Genomic DNA, 23753 nt, shown 5'->3' on the forward strand with positions numbered 1-23753 from the left:
AAGCACTGGATATGTCAGTGTGTGTGTGTGTTACAATGGATAAAGCAAGAGAGGTTTTTACTTAAAAACAGTGCATCTTGGAATGTATCTGTGACAGATGCCGATCCCTCCCCCACAGGAGCACCATCCGTGTACATAGCCTTTCACAGCATATTTAGCTCTAGAAAGGTTACATACACTGAAACGTTTACGGACGTTTCAAAGTTTTTCCAGCTATATTTGCAGATGGTTTCAGTTCTTATCATGACAGAATTATTAGGAGAAAATAACCAAACTTGTTTTAGTTCATAACATTCCCCTGGGAAAGATGCCGCAGGAATGCAGAGCAAATGGTGGTTCTAACGGAGGAGTAACAAAGATTCCCAGGGCTTACTGCAGATACTGGCGTGTGTAATGCAATCAAAGCAAACACCTGACAGGTTTCCAAAAGTGATACCCAAAAAACACACAGAGACAGAGAGAGAGAGAGAGAGAGACAGAGACACAGGAGGGGGGGGGGGGGGGGGAAGTCATTCTACATATTGAATTCATACAGGCAAGTATTGTTCCCTAAACATAGGATTATATTTCCATCATATGCTCATGATTCATCAAATATCAATTGATCTTACTAACTAAAAATATAACCGTCTTTGGCAAAGCAAATCTACTGTCAGATCTGCTTAACCCATGCATGGTTTCTCAGGAATTCTGACTCCATGTTACCGGTCACGTATGCTCACAGTTCTGGCAGGTATAGCTGACCATTTGATCTTAATGTGACATAAAGCATAATACGGTTATTCTTCATCTCACATAAAGAAATACAAAACACCCACTAGAGGGAGCAACACTGGAGCCCTGAGGAACTCAGACAAAACAGCCATACGGCATATCGATCTGTGTGTACATGGGTCTTTATTACAGAGGGGCCGTTTTCTGAAGAAATTCCCTATTAACTTCAAATTGGCCGCTTGGGCTAGTATAGAATAAGCCCCTGCACAAGAAAGACAAGCCCCTTGGTGGTGAGGAGTGCTGGGGCAGAAGATTTTAACCCATTTTGGGGCTTGAAGACTGATATTTGTGGATTAATCTTGCTGCATATGTAATGAGAATGCTCCAGTGCATGTCCCAACCATGCAGGGACAAGCAAGAGCTCTCTTTAGTCATGGATTCGACAAACTTCGGTCTAAAATCACAAATATATTGTAAAACCATTTTTAGAAGCAACTACCACCTTAAAATCACCAATACAGACAAATTAAGAAAAAACAACTGATAAACATGCGTGTGCATCTGCGTGTATATACAGTAGTAACCCATAATGCATACAGACACAGATAGTATATATCTATTATTCAGCATTTTGTTTCAACAATTGAAACCCCTTATCCAAGTTGCAAATGTTAACGTAATCATATTTTGGGGCAATATCTGAAGTAATTGCCTTACAGATAGAGCTCTTAAAAAAGCTCAAAATGATAACATCAACGCAATGAAAGCAACTTGGACAGGGGCTTTCTGCACTGTTGACAAAAAAAGCTATAGAGAGTTACCGCTGGCGATCTGACTTGTAAGTGGCTGTCAGTTCATCGAACAAGGTGCTGTTCATTTCCATAAACGCTTTCAACACGTTGTAGACAAGAGCCACGATAGCCCTGGTGGGGAAAACAGAAGAAACAGTCAGAGAAAGGCTCCTGTTTTTAGACATACTGCATATGCGCATAACTTGGCTATTTGTTAGACAGTAGGCAGTGCAAAAAGAAGGGTTGTATATAATAAATAGAAAAGAAAGACACCACCACCAAAATATTCTATTTGCCAGTCAATGAGTGAGGGGTTCACGCACTTTCTGTGCTGCGCCCTCCTGCCTGCTCAGCCCCCGTGATCGTGCCCTCCCCCTTATCTAGGAACCGCCGTCAAATGACACCAAGCCTCAATCTCGGCAAGTTAAGTTGCAGAGGCCTCACGCGGTCCCCCGGCATTTCACAAATTTCTTTGGGGAAGAGGACAGGGCCTCTGTAACCGCCGTGCGCACCACCCCCCCACCCTTCCCCCGCTCACTCACAAAAAAATCTGGCTACCTTCAGTTGGCACACCCCTGCATTAGACCATTCTCTAGCTTCTCATTAGCCCATTGAAAAGGTGTAAGTGTTTTTACTCCTGAGTTTATCATCACATAGAAATGTGTATTAGCCATTAGTCTTTTTATCATCTTAGAAATAAATCACAACCCTGATCATTGCAGCTTTGGGACTGCTGGCACAGCAATTATGTAGAAATCCCTAATACAGAAACAATATAAAGGCAGTCCTCGTTTTACAACGCTTCGCTTTACAACGAATGGCTTATCCAACGCTATGCAATGCATACCTATGTTCATTTTTACAACGCCAAAACGGCTTATCCAACGCTCTTACGACGCTTTGCAAAGTTGTTTATGTGTATATAATATATATATCATATAATATTATATTATACTATATAATATATTATTAAATGACATGATATATTATGTTATATTATATATATATATATAATACAGTATATACACTATATAATGTATGTGTGTGCTGCATATCTTATTGCCTGAGTAAAATATTTTGTGTTTTTTAGCATTAAAAATGCCTTCGGGAACGGATCCTTTCATTTAAACAGTGTTCCTGTTCCAACGCCATTTTGAGTAACGCATTGTGTTGGATAAGCGAGGACTGCCTGTATAGCATCATTGTCTGTAGCAAATATATCATTGACCTTTGCTACAGAAGAAACCAGAGCAAAAGCCACACATATTTGTGAAGGAATGACCATGATTGTGCTTATTACAATAGGCTTATATTACCATTTCTGCCACCCAGAGTTGGCTTTGCGCTGTAAGCTTGAGTTAAAGCCTACGAGGTTACTAAATTAAATATTACATGACTGGTTAGGTAAAACCCACTGCTAATCCTGCAGGTGGCAGACAAGGTACATAAAATACGGTGTTAAGGAGGAGTTAAAAAAAAACGAAGCAAAATCGCTTTACACTTACGGATTCCAGTGTTCTTTAGAAATCCTGTAGAGACTTGCAAACATTATGGGAAGGATGACATTCGAGTTCTCCTCTATTAAGCTCATGATGTATTCATTATTCCAATAGTACAAGGCCCTTTCAGCCACCTTTTGAGGGGGGAAAAAAATCAAACATTTAAAAGGAAGAAATATGGAAATGTTTTATTTTTGAAGATGCACTAAAATACATTTTCTGCTTGAAATGTTTTGCTCGGTGGCCAACTTATCCCATGCCAGAAAGTGCAGGTAACACCTCCACCAGTCTGATTGCCGATTGCGCAACAATACAAATGTGATCATAAGGAAATAAATCAGTAATCGGGAACGGATTGTCTGGTGGTTATTACATTGGTTGGAGGAACTGAAGCTACAGATGAATTGGTGTTGGTTGGCGCACCACTTCTCTTAGTTGGTGGTCGCTATACATTCAATGGTCAGCCAAGCAACATTGTAGCGGGCACGAGGGGCAGAAAGGCTGGTCATCGTGTTCTACCCCCATTCCACGCAGAGACACGGATAAGGGCACAGAAAAATGTGTCTTTCTACCATAAGTGGATAAGAATCTATGACATTTGGTCGTGACACACCTCGCCGCCGGGACACCCAGTTAACCTTAACCCTTACCCTAAAACTCCTAATTTAAACCCTACCCTAACCACCAAAAAAATTAACCCCCTACCCTGTGAAAAATTTAAAATACATTGGTAATTTTACATTTAAATTAATAATGTATGTTAAGCAGAGATTTGCTGTACACCTTTAAAAAAAAAATGTTTAAGGGACTTTTAAAGGCAAAGTAAGGTTCAATTATAGAGAGCATCTTGCCAAAAAGTGTACTAGAAGGGACAAACTAAATCACAATCCAGGCTGCAGGGTCTTGCTGAATAGGACATCTCTACAAATTTAATGCCAATATTAAATGTCACCAAGAGTCACAGATATACTTGGCCGTAGGTCTCCTATCTCAAGTTGCCAACACTCACTTTCCCCCGTGCGTTGTAACTGTGCCAAGTATAGTATGAATATTTAAAAAGGAAAAAAAACAAAAACGTATGTGCTAAATACCGAGACTGATTTACCCAAGGTCTGTGTGGCACATGAAACAGATTTGTGCTAGTGGGGTTAATTATTTTCTCATTACAGAAATGGAGCGGAGTACATAAATAGCAGAAGAGTGCACAAGTACTCAATCTTACTATTCCCCATAGAGATTAAAATAAAAATAGGCCTCATTCCTATCACTTTCCACTCACACCCTCCACCTGCCACCCACCCACTCACCTGGAAGTGAGGGCTGGAGACACACTTGGAAATCTGTTTAAACAAAGGTTCCTGAATTTTAACAAATTGTGATGGTTCAATCACATCCAAGATTTCCTCCAGCTCCCCTAGGAACATGACCTAAAGAAGAAGACAACAAAAAAAAGCACATTCCTCGTTAACTGACGTTTTGCTTACGTACACAAAGTCTCAGGAGATCAGCTATGAGAGACTGGAGTCCACAATTAGCTTCCCCGTGGCAGTGTAAAAAAATACCCCACACACAGTTATTGCCGTTCTATAATTAGTAATAAGACTCTAGGCTTCTTTTTCATCCTAGTGTAACATTTGGATTCCTATCTTGCTCACTGCTTTCCAAGGCAGGAAGTGCGCACCACACTGCAGTACAAAATGAAACAAATAACTCATAGCTTGTCGTCATGTTTGAAGTCTGGTGATTTAAAGCAACAGTACAGGATGGCAGAAATAAATATATTCACACAGCAGTGATCACATTGTGCCAAACATGAGATCAGAGGCTTCTATCAGTTTCCCTGCCCCCCCACCCACCAAAAATATCAGCATGTTTATAAATGGTTGTTTTAAATAATAAGTGAAAGCCTTGTCCTCTGTTTCTGTATCCGCCTCATTTTGCATTTGAAAAATGCAACAAACCAAGTTTACATAAAGATATACATGGAATCAGCCTTCCCATATTGTGCTAGACAAACTATTTGCCTGCTCCCTCCTCCCCATGCTCACGCCCCCTTTACCTCTTTTGCCGGGGTCTTGTGACGTCACGTAGCTGTGTCGCCATGGCAACCGCAAGGTCAGGTGACATCCCATCACATGACCCGAGGCGTCATTTGACGTCGCGTCACGCCACCCATTTTGGTTACGTTTAACAGAACTCAACATTTTGGGAGGAGGGAGGCCCTCCAGATCGGAATCACACTATTTTGGATTATTTACTTGTATTTTCAGAGATGGAGGGAGCCTACTGTAATGCAATAGGAAGCAGCGGCAGCATCCATTGCAGCTTCCTCTTGGCCTGTGCACAAGTTTGGCAGCCATTTTGATTTCCCGAAAAGGTGACGAAAACACCAGCCACTAAAACGATCTATGCAACTAGGGGGTCCCCAGAGGAAAAAAAAATAACAGGATGGTTCAGCTCCACTGGACACACCTGTTCGAATTATGTAAAAAAAAAAATCCTATTGTCCTTTGCTATATTAATTAGTTAACCCTTTGGGTGTCCCAAGACGTATTCACTACGTCATGATGTCTGGCACTCCAGGGGCACCATGACTTCGTGACTACGCCATGCACAAAAAGAGCGCAGGACGCAATCTGTCCTGTGAGGAAATGGAGGACTCTTCTTACGTTTCCTGGAAAATGGCCGCCGGGCCACATATGGATATTGAAAGCACACAAAGGTATAATTGGTAGGGAGGCATCAGACAAAGCTATGTGCAATAGTATGCTTGTGTGTGACAACAAACCCTCCTACCATTCATTCACTTTAATTTTAGAAACCGCTATCAATTGAAAAAACAAACAAAGGAAAGTATACCTCCATGGTTTACATCAGAGCTGGCCAACGCCAGTCCTCAAGGGCCACCAACAGGTCAGGGTTTCAGGATATTTCCTGCTTCAGCCCAAGTGGCTCAGTCGAAGCCACCTGTTCTGAAGCAGGGATATCCTGAAAACCGGACCTTGTTGGTGGCCCTTGAGGACTGGAGTTGGCCATGCCTGGCTTACGTCATCAAAATGTCTCAACAGAACACTACATTATAGGGCCTCAATGGAGTGGTCAAAAGCATACTGTACACAGGATTATTTACAAACCATCTTATTGCATTTAGGTCACCTGACATCTTAAAGTGCGAGAAAGAACAATAATTATAGATACTTTTCAAGGACTCAATTTCCACAGGCCCAGTACCACAAGACTGGCATAAAGCAGTGCTGACGCGTGCGCGAGCCCCTGCTAAAGCCGCTCTCATTGCGGCTGCAGGGGCTCAGTGCCGAGCAGCAGCACGCCTCAGCACGGGTCAGCGCATAAGCGCTGACCATGCCCGAGGCATAAAGCAGTGCTGCTGCTTCTAAACAATCTTGGTAAATTCTACCAATTTCACCATCAACCTTCACACCAACTCTGCTTTTGGTAAATGAAATGTATTGCAGGGGTGGCCGACGCCAGTCCCCCAGGGCCACCAACAGGTCAGGCTATAAGGATATCCGTGCTTCAGCACAGGTGTCTCAATCAGTTGCTCAGTCAACGACTAAGCCACCTGGGCTGAAGCAGGGTTATCCTTAAAACCTGTTGGTGGCCCTTGATTGGAGTTGGCCACTCCTGATGTATGGCAATGCATGGAAACCTCGTCTGGCACAGAACAGATTCAATTTAAACTTCATTAAACAGCTTAATGTACCTCTTTTTGACTGCATGTTTTTGGCCAGAACTTCATCAGCCCCCTAATGACCTATTAAACCAAAGAGAAAGCTACAATGTTAATTTATCCTCCTACACAACCGGGCAGAGAAGATTCCAGCTTTAGAAATTACTTGGCAATACTTACTGGTTCTGTGAGGGAAGGATCTTTTTCCAGAAACTGTACTATGCAATACGCCAGCTATGACAAAGAATAGATAATTAAAAATACCCAATTACGGTGTTCTGCTTTTCACTCACTTGCATTGTATAAATTGTTTGTTTCAAATTTTTAATGAACAGAGTTTGCGGATCTCAATAACATTTCACAAAAAAATTATATATATATATATATATATATATATATATATATATATATATATATATATATATATAATAAATATAAATAATGTGTTTTAATGCTGAAGTTAATCAATTCTAAAAACGTGAACACTGATGTGTAGCAATGTTCTAACCATGTAAATAAAAGGCTTACCATACCAGATCCTCACTATCATTACGGTTCAGAGCTCTAAACGGGTGATCCTTATTTTAGACACAGTCCTCAAGCCCTCCCCCCCCCCCCCCCCCAACAGATCAGGTTTACAGAATACCCCAGCTTCATCACAGGTGGCTCAATCAGTCTTTGACTGAGCCTCTGATAGAGCCACCTGTGCTGAAGCTGGGATATCATAAAACCTGACCTGTTGGGGGGGGGGGGGGGGCTTGAGAGGACTGGAGCTGAGCACCCCCGCACTAGGAAATGGACTGCATCTGCCTGCTCTTACGTATAAATGTATAATCCCACACATTATACAAGTAGCCATGTCTAATTGTTCTGTGATCGTATTCAATAAGGCTGTACTTTTAAAGAAATACATTTACATTTTTGTACTGCAAAGTTTGTCTGCACCCCACTTTAATTCAGAAATAAAATGATGTCATCGTATTATGCTTTTAAGAGACTGCACCCCTGCTGAACAAATCTTACCTGTGCGTGGAAGAGAGATAAACTCCTGACCGTATGCAACGGAATCAGTACCTTCACAAGGAACTGCTTATGCTCAGCTTTGAGGGGCAATGCAAAACCATTGATAATACTGGAATAAGGAGAGAAACGGGCTTCAAAACATGCACAAGCCACATGTTGCTGCACTCTTTCAGTGCTCAATTGAGAACAGTGCATTACAGAACCTTTCCGTCACAAAGGATGTTAAATCCGTTAAATAACCGTAAAACGGGTATATGGAGAAAACAACCTTTAAAAAATAAAATAATTAAAAAAAAAAAAAAAAAAACTGTGAAACATGCAAAGCAAACAAATATAAATAAAACAGATTATTCACTTATCATTGTTATCCTTTACTGCAGAACCGTTGTCCTAACAAATCTTCCATTGATATTTGAAGTTTAGGAGCTGCCACAATGGGTCCCCAAAAAGCATTTAAAACCTGTAGGATGCAAATGGCCCGTCCCCAGGGTATGTGCCACCCTTAGGCAAGCACTATTAAGGACATGTGCGCCCTTCCATGAAAAATGTCCCCAAACTTTTTACCAACCCCATCCCCTCGTAGGTAGAAAGCAGGCGGTCTCCAGAGCAGAACCCTGTTAATTTCAGCTCCAGGGACCCCCAGCTTCCGGACATACTTATTAACTCCTTATGGGTGCCGGTATCTCAGCTCAGGTTTAGATGCTCCATCACATGGGCCAATAGGAAGCCGTGATGTCATATGCAGCTTCCTATTGGACCATGCAAACCTGAGCGGAGATACCTGCACCTCCTGAGGCGCTAGGTATGGAAGCAGGAGGTTCCCAGAAATTAAATTAACGGGGTTCAGCTCCGGAGACCCCCGCTTCAATTCATAAGTTTTAAAAACATTTTTTTTTTTAAAAGGAAAGCAGCAGCGCTGTTACGCTCTTCCTCTCACCGCCCCGAGACCTGCCGCCCCTAGGCCGTGCCTTACCTGCTTACCGCCTAGGGACAAGCCCGAGGATGCTGCTCTATAATCTCCACAACTGGTGCAGTCCTATGAAAAAAATCCCTTGCACAGCTGTGCCCTTTATGAATACGGACAAACCATTTCAGTTGTGAAGGTCAATTATATGATGGATTGCTACTAGCACACAGGTCTTAAGCATGTTTCACAGAGGTTATGGCCCAACACACATACACGTACATGTAAAGGAGCAATCCCGCCTAACTTTCTGGTTTTTAAATGGGGATAAAAATCACTGTCTAATAAAAGGGGTATCACATTCAGTCCTCACGGGCCACCAACAGGCTAGGTTTTATGGATATCCCTGCTTCAGCACAGGTTGCTCAATCAGTGGCCCTTGAGGACCGAGTTTGACACCCCAAGTCTAATAGGAAGCTATATCTGATGATGCAATTTCGTATTGGCCAGAGATGTCACCGCTATTCTGTTTGCCCACGGAGGGAGATTTAAACCCAGTAACTTCACCGGTAAGTAGTTCAGGAAGCGGAGGGTTCGGCTCTAGGAATCCCTTGCTCTCACCTTATTAAAAAAATATGGGCTACAAATAATTAAAAGTGTAAGGGGAAATTGCTGCTTTAAAAATGGAGCAAAATAATAACAATTAAAAAAAAAGTCTAACTGCTTAATGCGGACTAAAGCTCATCTCTGTGTCCAAAGAGAAAGGGAAGGAAGATCTGCAAATATTCCCACTCCCGACAACCTACGTTTGCCTTCATACAGTATATCTGATCTGTATGTATGTTGTATTTTCACAATGTTATCCAACCTCATTGAGGACATTTTACTGAAAAGTATTTCAAAATCATACACACCAGATTGTAATTGCCACATGGAGTTATTTCCAAGGTAAAAACAAACACCATTACCTATAAACGTACTGCATCTGTATTTTAGGATTACCAAATGCAACAAACTGTTTCAACTCAGACTAAATAACAGCTTGCACAGAATTCTGCATACAAGTCATTCAGTGGCTGTTTCAGAAAAGCAACTGCATCATTTTTAGCAAATATGTCCCATTACGTTCTTGTGCGTCTACAGACAAATAAGCACAGTGCAGATAAATAGGCAAATAAATGATTCTGTGCGCTGTTAGAGCAAGGTCTCTGGTTTTGCCAACATTTTCATTCAATGCTGCAACTTACCTTCCTAATATTTCCAGCAATTCTGCCACACCGTTAAAGTGCTCAGTTTCATAAACAAACCTAGAAAATAATTAGAAATACATAAGAACACTCTGAAGAAGCACTACACCTGGGGTGGCAAACTCCAACCCTCAAGGGCCAGCAACAGAGCAGGTTAAGGAAATCCCTGCTTAAGTACAGATGGCTCAATCAAAAACTGAGCCATCTGTGCTGAAGCAGGGATATCCTTAAACCTGACCTATTTATTGGTGGTCTTTGAGGACTCTAGTTGGTCACCCCTGGTCTACACAGTAACCTAAATTACATATGTAATGAAAAGCATCGGGATACTGAATCGCTGCGTATAAGTGGGTCATTTTGTGCTGAAATGTGTGAACTAATTATTCAGCTAAATGTGTACTGTACATGTTTTAAACAGTTAGCCAATATCCAAATTGTCAAGACACTTAAGCTTGAAAGGTAAACGCGATAATAAAAGGTTGGTAAACCTGTATGTTACCAAACGGTCACTGAAAACTAATTAAATGTACCAGTGAGCCCCACAACAATTTACCAGTTAAGTGACACAAATAACGGTCCAAGACTCATGACTTAATTTTAGTGTACAAGAGAGGATTGGGCAATAGAAATTAAATAGTGATGGCAGTTGTGACATAGGAAGCCCCAAGTCAAGAGTCTTAATTCTAATTTGTTAGAGTAGTTTATTGGATACATGCATCAACAGTTCCCACTGATCTCACTGTGACACCGCACCATTCTAACATCAGAAATATACACGATAAATTCTACTCTTGGAAATAGTAACAGAGGAGGGAGAGTGAGGATAGGGTATGATACCTTTGATGGGTCCAACAAGTAGTTGATATGTTACAAGCTTGCGAACCTCTCAGGGTCGTTCATCGGGTTACCCACCCTGAGAGGTTGCAAAGCGTGTAACATAACTTGTTGGTCCAATAAAATATATCACACCCCTACTCCCTCTTCCTCCTTTGTTACTACATGGAAGGACCAAAACGGCCCCCCACCTTTCATTGCCTAGACTAAGAAATAAAGATAGTGGGTTTGATTCAGAACCAAGAGTGACCTCTAAAAGCAAGTCTTTACACTGCGATAGTTCAGTTTCTGGGACTTTAACAATAATGCTGCTCTGACCCCATCGCAAATGTGGCGTTTCCTCCGACTGCTCATAGAAAGTTCTTGAGAAATATTGTACTAGAGCAGCTCCCTGCAATTGTTTTAAAACAAAACTTTGTAACAAATCAACCAAACTGCATTTCCACTTACCGTAGAAAAATATTGTTAATCTGTTTTCGGATAAATGCCCTAAGTCCAAGAAACTTGCCATAAATTCGGTGTAAGACTGTTTTTAAATAGTCCCTTTCACGGGGGTCTTCGCTGTCGAATAGCTCTAAAAGCTGAACAAGAAAATAGCAAAAATTAGCTCAAACACAAACACACAAACACACACACACAAACAATCCCTTCAGTGCTTTTGCGGCCACAAATCACAGTTGCCAATGATTTACAGGTGCTTATGGTATTAGAAGAGTTGAATCACATAAGGCAGGGGTTCACAACTCCGGTCCTCAATACCTCCCAACGGGTCGGGTGTTAAGGTTACGCCAGCTTCAGCACAGGTGGCTCAATCAGTCTCTGCTCGGCACTGCTGTGCTGAATCTTGGATATCCTCAAAACCCGACCTGCTCAAGTACGAGACCCCAGAAATCCATGCTGGTGTCTTGATCCCAAGGCTTTTGTTTTATTTGTTATACAGTATGTGTACTCTTGGCAGTCTGCACCTGTTGGAGACTGAAAGAAGCCTCTTAAGATGAAATGTATTTATGGAATGTGCAAAGAAACTTTGTAAGAATGCAAAGTGTTGTGTTGAATGTTTAGAACAGCATGTGACCACTGGACACTTTTTTAACTCTGTAATTGCTGGGGTGGGGGGGATTAAAATGATGTTAGATCTATATAGTCTACGCATCAATTGTTTGCAGGTGTATGCCATGTATTGTTATCATAATAAATAAATCCTGATGACCTTTTTTGAGTTTCCATTCTGATCAAAGACTTTAATGTGAAATTGTAAAGTACTTTGTCTTTCCTGTGTCGATTTAAAATAATATTTACTTAGACATTCCTAAAACAATTGTTTGGAGAACATTTACTAACGAGTGTGTGTGTGCCAATTATACCCACTAGGTGGCAGGAAAGATCACTTTTACAAAAAGGGAGTTCAGACACATTGCCATTCCTAAAAGGGGAGGAGATGGAGTACTAACCCCATCCAGGGCCAGGAACAGACTATCCCCACTGCGACTCCTCTACACAAACCCTTTAGCAATCTCAAGTCCTTAGTAACAGGAAGGTAAGTAGCAATATATGGCAGTATGAGGGGAGCTATTGCTAGCACGTCATAGTCAACAATGCAGTTCCACCAGACCAAAAATTAGAGAAGTATTTTCATTATTTTTTTATTAAATGTCTGCAAATATGGATCAGATCTAGTTAATCTATGATCAAATGCCCATCAGAAATGGGCACTATGATGAGGCAGATAGGAGTGGGGTAAACCCCAATTCAAAGATCAGGGCACATGTCTCTGTACGTTCTCCCTACCTAACAATTAGACTGTAAGCTCCTCGGGGCAGGGACTCCTCTTTCTTAATGTTACTTTTATGTCTGAAGCACTTATTCCCATGACCTGTTATTTATATTATCTCTTAATTATTTGATTACCACATGTATTACTACTGTGAAGCGCTATGTACATTAATGGCGCTATATAAATAAAGACACACAATACAATACATGGTTTACAAACATGTTTAAGGATAAACTAGAGAAAAAAAATCAGAAATGCATAAACTTTTTTTTTTTTTAAATAGGATTAAACTATATGTGGGGTTTCCTTACACAAACATGTCACCTTCATTAGCTCAAGTTGGCACCATGATTGCACCTTTAAGTGAATGGGAAGGAATGGATGAGTAGGGTGTGTGTATGTATATACAGTATATGTGTGTACACACACACACACACACACACACACACACACACACGACTACTTCTGTAGGTCAACTTCTTGGAGATCCCAAACCCAATTATGTAATGCTAGCAATAATTATTGTCTGATCGAGCCCAAATGCTCTTTAAGAGTCCAACCTTTCTTGATCGCAAGCAGCACAATTGGGGAACCACATTTATTATGCATGACAGTCCTTCAGGTTTTAAAAATAATGTCTGAAAGAGGTTATTTTTAAGACATGTATTGAAACGTTTGCCTAATTTGCATGCTTAAAAGTGGTTAAGTGCCAGTCTGTTTATAAGCACTTACATTATATTTTAAAACTAAGGCTACGTTTATAGCATTGGCTACGGCGACTGCGACGTTGCGCAGCAAGTACATGTCCGTCACGGGTGCCCATAGTAGGCGAGAGTGCGTGACGTCAGCCGTCGCAATCACCGGAAGCCAGAAGATTTTGATATTTCCAGCCATCGAGGGGTGACGTCACGGGCACATGAGCGGTGAACCACTCACGGCCACGTCCCGATCTCTGGTCTCCTGCACCAGAGTGCAGGAATCGCTGTAGGATGGCGACGGCTGACGTCACGCGGTCGTGCCGCCATAGCCCCTACTATAAACTCGGCCTAAATTAGCAATGCAGAAAAGGCATAATAATGAACACTCAATATTGTGGTAACATTTAAATGTAGGATTACAGATTGTTTTAGGTCTGGGTGCTCAACACCACTAACCAAGCTTCCCCCCCACCCCCCCTGTTAGGTTTTCAGGATATCCCTGCTTCAGTACAAGTGGCTCAATCAGATTCGACTGAGCCACTGATTGAGCCACCTGTGCTGAAGCTGGGATATCCTGAAAACCTGACCTTTTGGGGAGGCTTGAGGACTGGAGTTGAGCACCCCTGGTTTTGGTTATACTCGACACATACTTTAAAAAAAGGCAGCAATCGCGTCAAACTGATCATTTTATGAATTGGATGTGTGGTGAGCAAGCTTTGCTGGGAAGTGGACACCAGAAATAGATGGTCAACTGACATTTGACCAGTCTTAGCCATAGAAAAGATAATGGTTGACTTGGTGTGGAGATGTTCAGTCATGTTCCCAAAGAATTTAAGATCTCAGTTTTCAACTCCTGGAAAAGATACCATTACGTGCCCACATTTAGGCCCTTACATGTGAGATGCGAGTGCAATAGTGGGTTTTTTTGCATTTCAAGAAGTATTTTTTAAACACCCCCACACCAATATTTTTTTCTTTTTCACGCATGGAGACATATTCTTTATGTATTTATTTTTTTATGGAGCAACTTTTGAATAGCGCAAACATGTCAGATGGTTTCCAAAGCCTAGTGTGTCTTAGGCCTGGGACATAGTGAATTGAAGCTCGCTGAGGCGGGCTGAGCTGCGCTGAGCAGATGCACAAACCCCCTGCATCTGTCATCAGCGCGGCTATAGTTTCCCCCTCCGCATGCGCGCTGATGCGTGCGGAGGCTGAGAAAATTGGAACAGTCAGGGAAGTTTCAAATTTGCCGCTCGGGGAAGCGATGTGAGCGCTCACATTCAATGGGAGCGAGGGACTAGCCCCGCCTCCCGCATCGCCTCCTGACACGCCTCCGCTCCGCCTCGCCCCCAGAGCGCGCTCACTGCCTCGCCTGCAAGGACAGGAAAAAGCTACATTTTGGAGCAGGCGAGGCAGAGCAGGAGCGCGTCTCAGCGCTATTTAATCCTCTATGTCCCAGGCCTTACACTACGCCCTGCATTACTGCATATTATAGGCACGTATTACTTTGTGCAGCATTTATCTATGTTACCCTTGAATCAAAACCATAATAGTCAAGTGAGCCCCTCTCCATAGCCACGGTTTAAATATTGGTGTGTAAGTTGGAAAAGTGGCGTAACAGACAAGTTGGGTAGTGTACCCAAGCTATGATTTTTTATTTTTAAAGTCCCCAGTACCCATGCAGTAGAAGTGTTATGTGGTAAGAAATGTCATAATACGCTGTTTTCTTTACACTACACCATGGGTGGCCAACTCCAGCCCTCAAGGGCCAACAACAGCTCAGGTAGTCAGGATATCCCTGCTACAGCGCAGGTGGTGCAGTCAACAGCTGAGCTACTGATAGAGCCACCTGTGCTGAAGCAGGGATATCCTGAAACCCTGAGCTGTTGGTGGTCCTTGAGGACTGAAGATAGTCACCTCTGCACTGCACCATTTGCCCAAATGTCACACCTTTTGAAGCACACAAGTCTTTCAGTGCTGCTGTGCATTCCATCTCCATTACAATGCAATGCAGCAATGACAAATCAAACACGGAGTGAGTTTAATCAGACTCACAGGGATAAGTTAAACAAAACTCATAATCCGTGGATCAAAGTCCCTTGGAACTACAGAAATATTTACTTTTGCAACATTACGATCCAGCATTTATTTATTTTTTGTCTTTATAGCGGATACCAGCAAATAAGAATGTAAATTTAATACGAAGACCATAAAAATTGACTTTGATGATGTACTTACCTGTAATACAAATTTTTGATCTATGTACTTTTTGGCAATACTGGGTTGAAATTCTTGGCTTTCCAAAAATCGTATGAAAAATTCATATACAAGCTGAAAGAAACAGATGGTGCAGCAAATCAACAATTCCCTATGGTACATTCTTCTTTATCCTGCCGACACGGGTACAAACCAATGCTATTGATTGGGGATGTACAAGTAAAAGATTTTTTAGATGCCTGGCAGTATAGAAATGCACAAACTTATAAAAATGCAGAGTGAGGTTAACGTCGTCATGAACTAGCACAGGGGTGGCCAACTCCAGTCCTCAATGGCCACCAACAGGTCAGGTTTTCAGGATCCCTGCTTCAGCACAGGTGGCTCAATCAGTGGCTCAGCCACCTGTGCTGGAGCACGGATATACTGAAAACCTGACCTGTTGGTGGCTATTGAGGACTGGAGTTGGCCATCGCTGAATTAGCACGTTACATTCTTTTTTATTCAAGTGGAACGGGTACACTGTGTAGGGGCCAGGGTGTTAAGATTTAAAATTTGAGGCAATACAATGTAATTTTACAGGATAATCCCTTACTGGGAGGGATGTGCATTGGGCTTGTTTTACATTGCAGTTGCATAGCTTGAAAAGAAATAAAGCCGACCAACAACTATTGCAATGTCTGTGCTGCCATTTGAAATGGCTTTGAAATAGTGACATGTAAGCGGAGTGGTTCCAGTGTAATTATAGATATATATATTCATATACATACCTGTAAATGTGGCCAGGATGCCTCAAGGGTGGGTTCATCTTCCTCGGGGTCAAACTCATTACTGTCGCTTGGTGGGAGGGTTCTAAAAATATTGCAGGAAACCTAGAAATATATTTATTAAAAAAAGAAATTAAAAATGACTGTGAAATCCTTTTGGCGCCAAGAAAACTGTTGACAAAATATTATAAGGTTGTGCTCACCGTTTTAAACCATTTGCTTTAAATGATAAAACAATACTTCTATACGATCCAAGACTATTTCACTCACTGGCGTATCCTTAAGCTGCAATAGTGCCGCTCGGGGTCCTATTGCACGGAATCTTCCATTGAAGTCAATGGGAGGTTCTGTGTGATCGTGCCCTGATCGTCAGCATCGTAGCTTAATGAGTAACCCAGCAGTGAGTCAAAATAAGGAAGCTTCAAAGCAGAAAATAAACAAAGACCGAGGTGTGAGCACAGCCGTTCAAACAACATTAAAGGCATGTTACATCCGTCAGGGGGCCGCCATCTTATTTGTGGTGTCATTTGTAACACAGGTGTATTTTTGAGGCTTCTATTTTTGGGCTTGTGGTATTTAAGGAGAAGCAGCATTAGTAATTCATTTTAATGTACTCTGTCTCTGATGCTTCCAGGGTCATAAAGTGCATCACAAATCCAACAGACTGTTAACCATTTTACAGCAATACATTGACTTTCTACTAAGTAGAGTATTCAAAATAGCTTGACTGCACAATCCCCTCGTCTGTTTATATGCCCATAGACCTAAACAGAATTACATGGACTACTGACATCTGGGTTCTTCGGCTCAATAGACTCTTCGAGAAGGAAACAATGCCTCTACTTTGGCATCAGTCTTTAAATTTCCTCTTACGGATACTTAATTCTGCTGAGCAAGATACTTTAGGGTTTACAAAACTGAACAGAGATTTTTAATCGTCCCCAATCAAATTACATTCGATAGGTTGAGAGAAAATGTGGCAAAGCATTAATCATCCAACACTTGTTTAAAAACCAAACTCAAATCAGCATACAGTCTAATTTGAATGCTAATTTGGGCAGGAGAAATTGTAATGAATTAAAAAGTGGTTAATATTTAACCCCACAAAGATGCACTAAGGCACCTGGGCACTCCCTTCTGAGCACTGCAGCTGCCAGTAAGGCAGAGGTCTCAACTACAGTCCTCAAGATCCCCCAACAGGTCAGGGTTTAAGGATATCTCAGCTTCAGCCACTGATTGAGCCACCTGTGCTGAAGCAGGGATATCCTGACCTGTTTGGGGGGACAGGGGGGGGGGAGCTGAGAACCCCTGCATTAAGGTGTGACACTGCAACATTGCAATTTCTCCAACTGAAAATTATTGAATTATAATGATGGTTGACACTTTGATTTTACCAATAGCGAGGAATACAATTAGTTATTTTAACAGTGCTATAATACAGCGGTGCGCAAACAGGGGGGTGAGGGGGCACGAGATTGTCTGTGGGGGGCGCAGGGTTTACAGAGGCCCTGTGAGATTCCCAAAGGCACTTAAATTAAGTGCCGGGGGACCGGCGAAGGCCTCTAAACCTGACTTACCTTGGCTCCGGCGGCTTCTTAGACACATTGCCATGGCAACGCGGCTTCACAAATGATGCAGCGAGGTCATGTGACGTCACATGACGCCGGAGCCAAGGGGGGAGCGCGGAGAGAGGGGAACTGCCGGCAGGGGGGCACAGGGGGAAAAGTTTGCGCCCCCCCTGCTATAATACACCACATTATATATTTTAATAGGCTGCGATAAAGAAAGAGAGAAAACTTTTTCCTAGGCACCAAATAGAAGTCCGAGCATTTGAGATTACAGATCTGAAGAAGCCATAAAAGGATCCACAAATTACTTTTTGGGGTTCTCTCATTTAAAGATATTTCTTTTAATTCTGTACACATAAATAAATACTCTCATTATGACAAATGGTTAAAGAGTTCACAATAATTTAAAACAATTATGAGGAAAATTAGAGCCTGGTGATGATGAAGGGGGTACCAGTGTAAGACCCAAGAGGATTATGTAACGGACTTTCTGTATGGCCTGACTCACCCAATCTCACATTGGCCCCTGTGGTCTAACCAGTCCCCATTACATGGTCGTGTCTGGTGGTGCACCTGTTGGCAACAGGACTCCTGAGTCTCCCGCATTATGGTGTTTGGGGATTGTCAACCAAGACAGGCAGCTGAGGTAGTGTGTGCGAGTCCTACCTATATCCAGTGCAGCGCCTCCACCTCATCAGGATCCCTGCGTCCGCATGGGGATGGCTCTGATGAGGAACTCCTCTGTGGTGCCATCATATGTAGAGTAAGGTCAGACTCACACATGAAGATGTCCTGAATCAAGGTTTCTTTATTGTAGCTTACGGTGTGGGCCAACTGCCCCTCGCGGTGAGTTATCTAGCCACACATCTTGCTGTGTTATCCTTTCAAAGGTACGCCCTCCCAATAGAGTGGGATCCCCTCTCCCCTCAGGGAGATCACCCCTGTGCCAGGTCCCTGGACACAGTATGGCGTTGACAGCTTGATGCTGATTAATACAGAATGGGGCCACTAGTTACAGCACTAGTGGGCCTCTTTCTCCCAAGTCTCAACGCAGACTTGCTCCTTACTCCAACACACTAACTTTGAGCAGTGCTGTGCCTTATATATCTCAGGAGGCAGGCACATCTCTGATGTCACTAACGGTGGACTCAGAGCATGTAGCCACGCCCATCTATACATAGGGCACCTCACCAGGGTGTGAGGGCAAACCTCCATGATTACTGCTGGCATCCCTGTAACTTACCAGGCTTACTGCCAGCTGGAGAGGAAAACTGCAGACCATTTTACAGCATGGCTACAATTAGAACCTACAACAGGTGAAGAAGCATTGAACTAACCAGATGCTGGCTTCAGAAAGTTGTCTGACTAAGGCCGAGTCCATACAAGGACAGGCCGTGCTGAGGCGTGTGGACGCTCAGCGCTGAGCCCCTGCATCCTCAATGAGGATGCCTTGAGGGGGCTCGCGTGAGCGTCCGCAGGCTTTGGAGTTTTCAGCCGAGCGCCAAGCTGTTTTTCAGCGCGCTGTCGGCTGAAAACCTCCAATGAGAGTGGGGCTGCGTCAAGGGCGATTGGCCCAGCGACATCACTGCCCCGCCTCTCTGTCTCCCCCCACCTCCGATCGCGGACGCTGGCTCGCCTGTATGTGCATGGAATCGCACAGCTTCTGCAGGCGAGCCTCAGCGACCGCACGGTTCAGCCCGGCTCCCCCCCTCTATGGCCCGGGCCTTAGACTTTGTAGTCTTATTTCAAGTTAAAGGGACATTCTCACGCAGTGACTCAGAAAAGCTTTTTGAACTTAGTATTATTGGCTTCCACAGAAAGGTTCAAATCACCCATAAAATCATAGTTTCACTTCTTTGTATCTTGAGTAAAATTAATAGGTTTTGCGTTCCTTCTGCTCTGCTACTCAAGCAAAATCAGGTCATGTTTATCTGTCGGAGTAATGATGGCTACATTACTATTTTGTAAACAAAGCAAAAATAACCATTAACCCGTGGCTAGGAAGGCTGACAAAGAACTTCATAACCAGAAGACATTAGATACAGCTTGTAAAAACCTTCCACTCTTGATTACCATGAAAATGCTAAATTAAAAACATTGGAAAATACCTTTAATGGCCTTTTTTTAAATATATATATATATATATATATATATATATATATATATATAAATGTAAATACAACTGTATGCTCATCTGCATGTCTTAGACAGGTCTGCAACCCCGCCTATCCCCATTATCACCCAGCACACAGCACTTCCACTGCAGCAAAGGATTCTGGGAAATGACATGCAAATGAGCACACAGTGCCACATATATATATATATATATATATATATATATATAAAGGTGTCAATTAGCCTAATTTAACCTAATGGGAGGCACTGTCCCTTTAAATGAGACAAAACGTGATGAATGGCATTGTAGGTGTTACTTAGCAACTCAACGCCTCCAATTCACAGTTGGCAAAACTCCCACTGAAGCCAAATATTGTAGGACTGTATACCGGCAGTATCTTCATCAGCAAAATTGTCTTTATACATAAACCACAAATGACAGTATTGCAAATCAATTTAGCATCACTTTAGGTGGTTAAAATGGGTGGAAAGTTCCAATTCCAAATGATAAACACACAACCTTCAAAGCACAGGATGAAAAACTCATCAAGAGTTAAACGTTCAGGAAAAGAAAGCTAGGACCTAGAAATAATGAACATCTAACAGCAATGTAAACAGCCATGAACAGGAAGAAACTATTCTGCTGCTGTGATGAAAGTGCCTTTAATTCGAAGTCCGTCTCCATCCCCCACAACCACTGCTATCCCATTGTTTGAGACCAAATGACCCAAGCAGATACAGCTTTTTCTGGGGGGCTAAAGGCATTATAGACCAGCGGCTAGTAGCCCATTAAACTGCTATTTCATTTTAAAACTATACTGATCATGGCAATTTCTTTCCAGACATTCTCCCCCCCCCCCCCCCCCTCCAAAAAGAACACAAAAAGTTTATATAAATAGTGTGGTTTGGGAAACATTAAATATTTGCTATTGTGGCACACTTGATAATCTCTCCTTACATTATTATTTTAGATATTTGAGCACAACTGAGGCAGACAGCCGATTGGCCGAAGAACATGCTCATCTTAGGAGAAAGACATCTGCAGTCTCAAACCAACAGCCCCCCAACGATTTGTATCCCCAAGTATTTGTACACAGGGTAAGCGCTTTAATAAAGAAGAATGCTCTGTGGTTGTGTTATTAAACTCACCATTCTAACTACTTCCGGATAAGTCTGCTCTGTCAAACAGCCTCTGCTTATTGTTACGTAGTCCACCAGTTCATTCAGAGTGGAGCGCTTGTATTCTTTCATTTTAAGATCCGATAGTGTATCCATGAAATCAAAAATGACACAGCACTGCTGGAGTTTCTTTACGAAGAGTTCGGCTTGCTCGGTGGTCGGGATGTCTGTGGAATGAAAAAGGAAAGGTTTGTGAGCCGTGTGATTCATTAACCCTGTCACAACCAAAGAGAGAGAGAGAGAGAGACATGGAGAGGGAAATGAGTGCGTTCACACAAGCTCGGCACTGTCAATAGTCTTATTTCGAGGCCAGATGCACCAAGCTCCGTTATGCGCCTTAACCGAGGTTAACGCCATGCTCATAGTAATGCTGTATCCGCCAAGGACAATATCCAGGGATTGAACAAGTTTTTCTACAATGGAGCGAAAATACTCTTCTAAACATAAACATAACATTAATATGGGGATGTAAAGAACGGGATGTAAAGAACGTGAAAAGTTATAGCTTAACGTGGAGTTACTCCCACCCCAACCTTGAAATTGGGCTTATGCAGTGGTGCATAGGTGTAACGCCAAAGTTAAGGCATGATTTCATTAACCGTTATTTTCCTCTCCAGCAAAAGTCCCATTTCAGGGTCTGGATAGGAGGACCGCCAAGCCTGATCGAAACACAGTTAATTGGAAGACAACGCAACGTTACCCTGCAATAACGGGCGTTCGGAGATGTACAGTACATTTTTGAAGGACATTTGCACAGTTCAAATATATATCTTATCACATACAGTATGTTTCCTACCACATGTTCATGGGCAGAACAGACTTGGTAAAGATCAGTTTAGTGTTACATCGTTGGCAAAAGGATACGATGAGCATCGGATGCAAAAAACATAAAAATGCTCAGTAATCGGGGCTCGCTGAGATAGGACAATGAAATCAGACAAAGGAAGAGGGAAAAGGCAAGTTACATAGCAAGCTGTGCTACTCGTCACTATTACCATAAATCACCTTGAACACATGAGAAGTCCATGCCACAGCATCCCACAACTTACGCTTGTAAATAAATAACCTTCATAGAACACACATGTATACACAGTGTTTAGAATGTGTTTACCTGTTGCTAGAGCAACCTTTTTATCATGGTGCTAAACAGGGAACAGAGCATAGCCAGCCTATGGCCTATTTCAATTCATAGATATTTTAGAGCATCTCATTTTCCATAAATGTAGGGTGTAGACAAGCGAATGCAAATGCCCATCTGCTAAACCTTCAATGCTTTTGGCTGCTTTCACCCATCGCGCACGCACACACACGCACTCTTTTACAGCTGTATAATGGCAGACATCACTGGCCCATAGAGAGCCCTATCTAAACTTTTGTGGCTGCAGGAGTGAAAAAGGCCTGGTCCATGCTGATGGCGTGCGCGCGACGGAGCGCAGTGATGTGGCGTTCTTTATACCCCTCTCTCCCCAACAGGTTAGGTTTTCAGGATATCCCAGCTTCAGCACAGGTGGCTCAATCAGAGGCAGTCTTTGATAGGCTCTGATTGACCCACCTGTGCTGAAGCTGGGATATCCTGAAAACCTAACATGTTGGGGAGAGGGGGGTATTTGAGGACTGCAGTTTAACACCCCTGCATTAGGAGTTATCTACTCCGTAAACCCATTTTCTCTACACTGTCAATAGAAGTAATATTGTACTACAGGTATATCACGTGTGTATTATTTCTTTAAATACTTCGACAGCATTTAAATGATCAATAATACAAGTTGATCTGGCAGACGAAGTTACACCATAATAAAGTTATCATAGCTCAAACAATACAAGTCCATTGTAAAAATGATCACTTGGTAGTAATAATAATAAAACACAAAACCCCAGCAAGCTCTTTTTTGGAAACCCCTGAGCCCCCACAAAAAAAAAAATATATATATATATATATATATATATATATATATATATATATATATATATATATATATATATATATACATATATACATATATACACACACACACACACACATAAGTGTCAAAAAGGAGTGCTATTGAGCGTGGCATATGTATACAACGGATGACAGTGATGCCCAATGCTACATCCAACATGACAAAAGGGTCGTTTAGTTTAACCCTTTGGCCAAAGCATTGTAAGCCACGACAAGGCAGACCCTGTTCGCAAGTCTGCCTTGTCGTGGCTCGCAAGCATACAATGCTTTGGCCAAAGGGTTAAACTAAATGACCCTTTTTCAAGAGAATATATAAGTATTTTACTGTGTATTTTTGTCATGTTGGATGTATCATTGGGCTTCTCTGTCATAGTAATAATAATAATAATAATAATAATAATAATAAGTCAGGAAATAAATAAAAAGCAAAAGCATTTAAAAAAAAAAAAGTCAAATCAGGGAGAGAAGATAGTTGACATATTTAACCCCTACTTCAACGTGTATTAGGGAGCACAGCAGAAACAGGAAGAGGCCGGATTCCTAAGAGTCTGGAACCATCAGATGTAAAGACAAACCTCTGGCCTCATTCCAGCACCACCCGTGGGACAGACACAATACCAAGCAGAAAAATAGTTTGTTTGATGGCCCAGGTTGTTACGCAGCTGTAACACAGTATTCCCTTAAACGACTGCTTTTGTCAAAATAGAGCAGGGGTGCAGAAAGTGTGTGTGTGTGAGGGAGGAGCAAGATTTCTCTGGGGGAGGGGGGACGGCTGCAGAGGCCCCCGCACTCTTCC

The 23753-nt window shown here is 42.3% G+C and overlaps 2 protein-coding genes across 4 annotated transcripts in view; one reads left to right on the forward strand and one right to left on the reverse strand.

Moving 5' to 3' along the window:
* Positions 1-20914, forward strand: part of RHOJ (ras homolog family member J) — a 123179-nt gene extending 102265 nt beyond the window's left edge. The window contains exon 5 of the mRNA XM_075614870.1: positions 20808-20914. Coding sequence (XP_075470985.1) covers positions 20808-20825 — 18 coding nt within the window. The 3' untranslated portion in view covers positions 20826-20914. The remainder of the gene's footprint in view (positions 1-20807) is intronic.
* Positions 1-23753, reverse strand: part of PPP2R5E (protein phosphatase 2 regulatory subunit B'epsilon) — a 67997-nt gene that overhangs the window by 2710 nt on the left and 41534 nt on the right. For 2 of the 3 annotated variants that reach the window (XM_075614863.1, XM_075614862.1), the window contains exons 3-13: positions 20986-21182; positions 16157-16258; positions 15411-15503; positions 11151-11281; positions 9867-9926; positions 7716-7824; positions 6873-6926; positions 6726-6776; positions 4312-4431; positions 3011-3138; positions 1536-1637 (exon numbers count right to left, since the gene is read on the reverse strand). In XM_075614863.1, the coding sequence (XP_075470978.1) occupies positions 1536-1637; positions 3011-3138; positions 4312-4431; positions 6726-6776; positions 6873-6926; positions 7716-7824; positions 9867-9926; positions 11151-11281; positions 15411-15503; positions 16157-16258; positions 20986-21182 (1147 nt within the window). The remainder of the gene's footprint in view (positions 1-1535; positions 1638-3010; positions 3139-4311; positions 4432-6725; positions 6777-6872; positions 6927-7715; positions 7825-9866; positions 9927-11150; positions 11282-15410; positions 15504-16156; positions 16259-20985; positions 21183-23753) is intronic. The other variant, XM_075614865.1, reaches the window with a different exon arrangement.

The sequence above is a fragment of the Ascaphus truei genome, chromosome 9 (assembly GCF_040206685.1).
Source record: "Ascaphus truei isolate aAscTru1 chromosome 9, aAscTru1.hap1, whole genome shotgun sequence".
In the NCBI taxonomy this organism is placed as follows: domain Eukaryota; kingdom Metazoa; phylum Chordata; class Amphibia; order Anura; family Ascaphidae; genus Ascaphus; species Ascaphus truei.